At 44.4% G+C, this 2947-nt stretch overlaps 1 protein-coding gene across 1 annotated transcript in view; it reads right to left on the bottom strand.

Annotated features, from left to right (window-relative positions):
- The window catches only part of LOC102368614 (SUN domain-containing protein 3-like), a 21571-nt gene extending 18999 nt beyond the window's left edge, over nucleotides 1–2572 (bottom strand). Inside the window, exons 1-3 of the mRNA XM_006024972.2 lie at nucleotides 2445–2572; nucleotides 1226–1335; nucleotides 115–210 (exon numbers count right to left, since the gene is read on the bottom strand). Of these exons, the coding sequence (XP_006025034.2) occupies nucleotides 115–210; nucleotides 1226–1335; nucleotides 2445–2572 (334 nt within the window). The remainder of the gene's footprint in view (nucleotides 1–114; nucleotides 211–1225; nucleotides 1336–2444) is intronic.
- Nucleotides 2573–2947: the final 375 nt, after the last annotated feature.

Raw genomic sequence — 2947 nt, forward strand, 5'->3', positions numbered from 1 at the left:
TCAGCAGGTCAGGCAAAATATCTTTAAAGTAGATTTGTGGGCAACCACCCTCATGTCACGGCTATAAAGAACCAGCAATCTACATTAAAAGAAGCAGATGTCTACCCTACATACTTAGCACGCTTTTTTGGGATGGCCGAGATTCATTTGCCGGTGAAATATGGCGGTTGTTCTCCATTGCCAAGTATGACATTCTGGTGAACACCTCACCTGTCAAAGAAACATCACATCATTCAGGCAGGCAATTTGTCTTCCCTCTCATGCCCAATTTCAATTTAACTCTAGACATTCAAACAGAGTCCATATGCTGCCAGTATCCAAAATATTGCTACATCTATACTTAGTGGTTTGATGAAAGCTGCTAGAGCCCAATGCTTCTGAAAACTAGGCCACTTATTTAGGAGCAAAAATATGAGTTTAATTGCCTCAAGTTAAGCACTTGCATCTCATGTGTTTTCTTCTTATTCTTTTTCTACTGTTACAGGTAAGTAGATTGACAAACAAAATGCTTTCTGATAGTACCAGATTTTACAGGCTGCTAGCAGTGGCATAGGGCTTTTGTCCAAAGTGCATGGGCTAGTAATTTAGTATTAGGTGCTCCTCTTCACTGAAGGTCTTGTGCAGATGTACAAGAAGCTCTACAAGAGGAGACAAAGATCTGGTAGCCAGCTTACTTAGGGGCTGTTTCAGCCATTAGAGGAGGAATACTTAGAGAAAGCAAAGCCCAGCAAAAAAATTTTAGACAGTGTGATTGAAACCATTAGGGAAACCAAAGCCAGGAGGTGCTCCAGTGAAGTTTTGATCTGTCCAAAAATATGCCTTGGTAGAACATTCCCTTTATTCTATCTGCTATGGTTGTGCTATATCCTTGTATAGTACCTTCAGGAAACAACAACATCATGCTAAGATGCGTGCTAAAATGCAAACATAGGGTCCAATCTTCTAAACCTTCCTGCCTTTCTACAGGTATGGATAAGGGTGGCAGAACTACGTCTATATCCATTTTTGGAAGGGAGTTAATATTTCTAGGCTGCTGTCAAATGTACACTCACTTCTGCCTTATAGTCTTTATTGATATGATTAGAAAAACATGCATTTTGCCCATTTTTTCCTAAGGGAAGATAAACATTTCCCTTTAGCTGGGAGCAATGAGAGGAATATTTACATTCTCAACCCCAAAGCCTTTACAAAAAGCCACAAAGCATTGTTTGCAGGTTGAACTTACTATCACTTGTCTGGCCTTTCTCACTTGGGTTTGTAAGCCCTTGGCTGGATCCAGTAAGAGTAGATTCAGTAGAATGACTACCAAGTACCGTCTGTGAATATAAATACCTGCTGGCAGAAAGATAAACATAAGATACCCATGACTTGAGTTATGTTAGTCAAAGGAAGACGGGACATCCAGACTGTGAAGTCACTGAGGAAACATCTGTCGCAAGTATGTGGCTATACAAGCCTTAGGAAGTAAGAGAGTCTGCCACAAGGTGGGCACAGCAATTATGGTTTCAGTTGTGGATAAAAAATGAGCAGCTGGCTTTTACAAAGCAGAGCTTCTCTTCATATTTGTATGAGGACCTGTTTGGTGGTAGCATAGTTGTATTTTGCTATTGGTATCTCCTACCCAGCCCTGCCCTGCCCTTAGAGTGCTAACGGGGTTGCCTGCAGGCAGGAGTGCAGAGATGTTTATCAAGGGAAGAGCTGCAGCAGCAGCTGGATCAGTGCATCAGCACCGAAGGGAGCCGGGCTGGCTGGATGTGAAGGCAAGCTAGCCCCCACCAAACTCTCTTTAGAGAATTAGCCAGACAGCCTTGCTATCAATTGGAAATAGCTAAGCCAGCCTCACCAGGCTGAAGGAGGTTGAACACATCAGTATATCTGGCTGCCAGGTATGGACTCAATGAATTCCACAGCCTCTGGAGCAGCCGAGACAATTTCCAATCCAGGGAGAAAGATGCTAACTTACTGGGCAGGGCTCTGCTCTCCGCACCAAGTCCTTGCTCTGCAGCTGAATTGGGTTGAGCTTCTCTGACAGTCCAACAGCTTATTCAGTAATAAGGGTTCCCCCCGCACTTTATACCAAAGGCTTGTGCAGCCTCCCCACACCCTTGCTGGCTCCCACTCCTTCCTTCCCCTCTACCCCAGATCAGCTTCCTAGCCCTCACCTGCTGGCATGCATCCCAGAGGGGCCTGACCACAGCTTCAATGAACAGCTTCCCTTGCTGGGCCAGTTTGGAAGTACAATTCCCACCTTAACCTCTCCCTAGGAACAGGATCCTCTTCTCAGCCCCCAAACTATTTTTCAAAGCTGAGGAATGCGGTATTACTGTCTAATTGTTGCTATGACCTCCTCAGTCGAGTTGTAGTCATGCACACAGCATTCTTTAAGCAGCCTTACACCAGTGAAAAAAAAGTCCAAGCCAAAAAACCCCCAAATGTCACTGTACCTGTTTGTCGGGAAGCCTGACATTGCCGGTCCCTTTGGATTATCACTCATGTCACTGTCAGCTTCGAGTCCATGAAGGGCTGTTGATGACAGCCTTGGACTTCTCCGCAGGTTCTTTTTTCCATCCATTACAATGGAGATGAAGCAGTGATGAGTGAAGTAATGCGGCTGCTCTCTAGTACTGATACATTGGACACCGCAGATCAATATTAAAATCAATCAAGATTAAAATAAATCAACAAAGCTACACCTGAGAGAAGCTTGTCTTCAAAAGGCAAGCACTCTAGGAGAAATCATTTTGGCTTTCCAATACGCTTTTCTGATCTGGGCAGGTTTATGTACGCCAGACAGTCAGAGACAGCACAGTATTTCCTGTGCACCTCGCTATTATGGCTATTGCTTCAGTGACATCATAATGGACTAAACATAATTTGAGTTGCTTGGCTGCCATTAGGAAAGAGCAACCTTAAAGTGAGACCCCCCACTGGGGGTCAGGCTGTAGCT

Source organism: Alligator sinensis, unplaced genomic scaffold (assembly GCF_000455745.1).
Source record: "Alligator sinensis unplaced genomic scaffold, ASM45574v1 scaffold649_1, whole genome shotgun sequence".
Classification (NCBI taxonomy): Eukaryota; Metazoa; Chordata; order Crocodylia; family Alligatoridae; genus Alligator; species Alligator sinensis.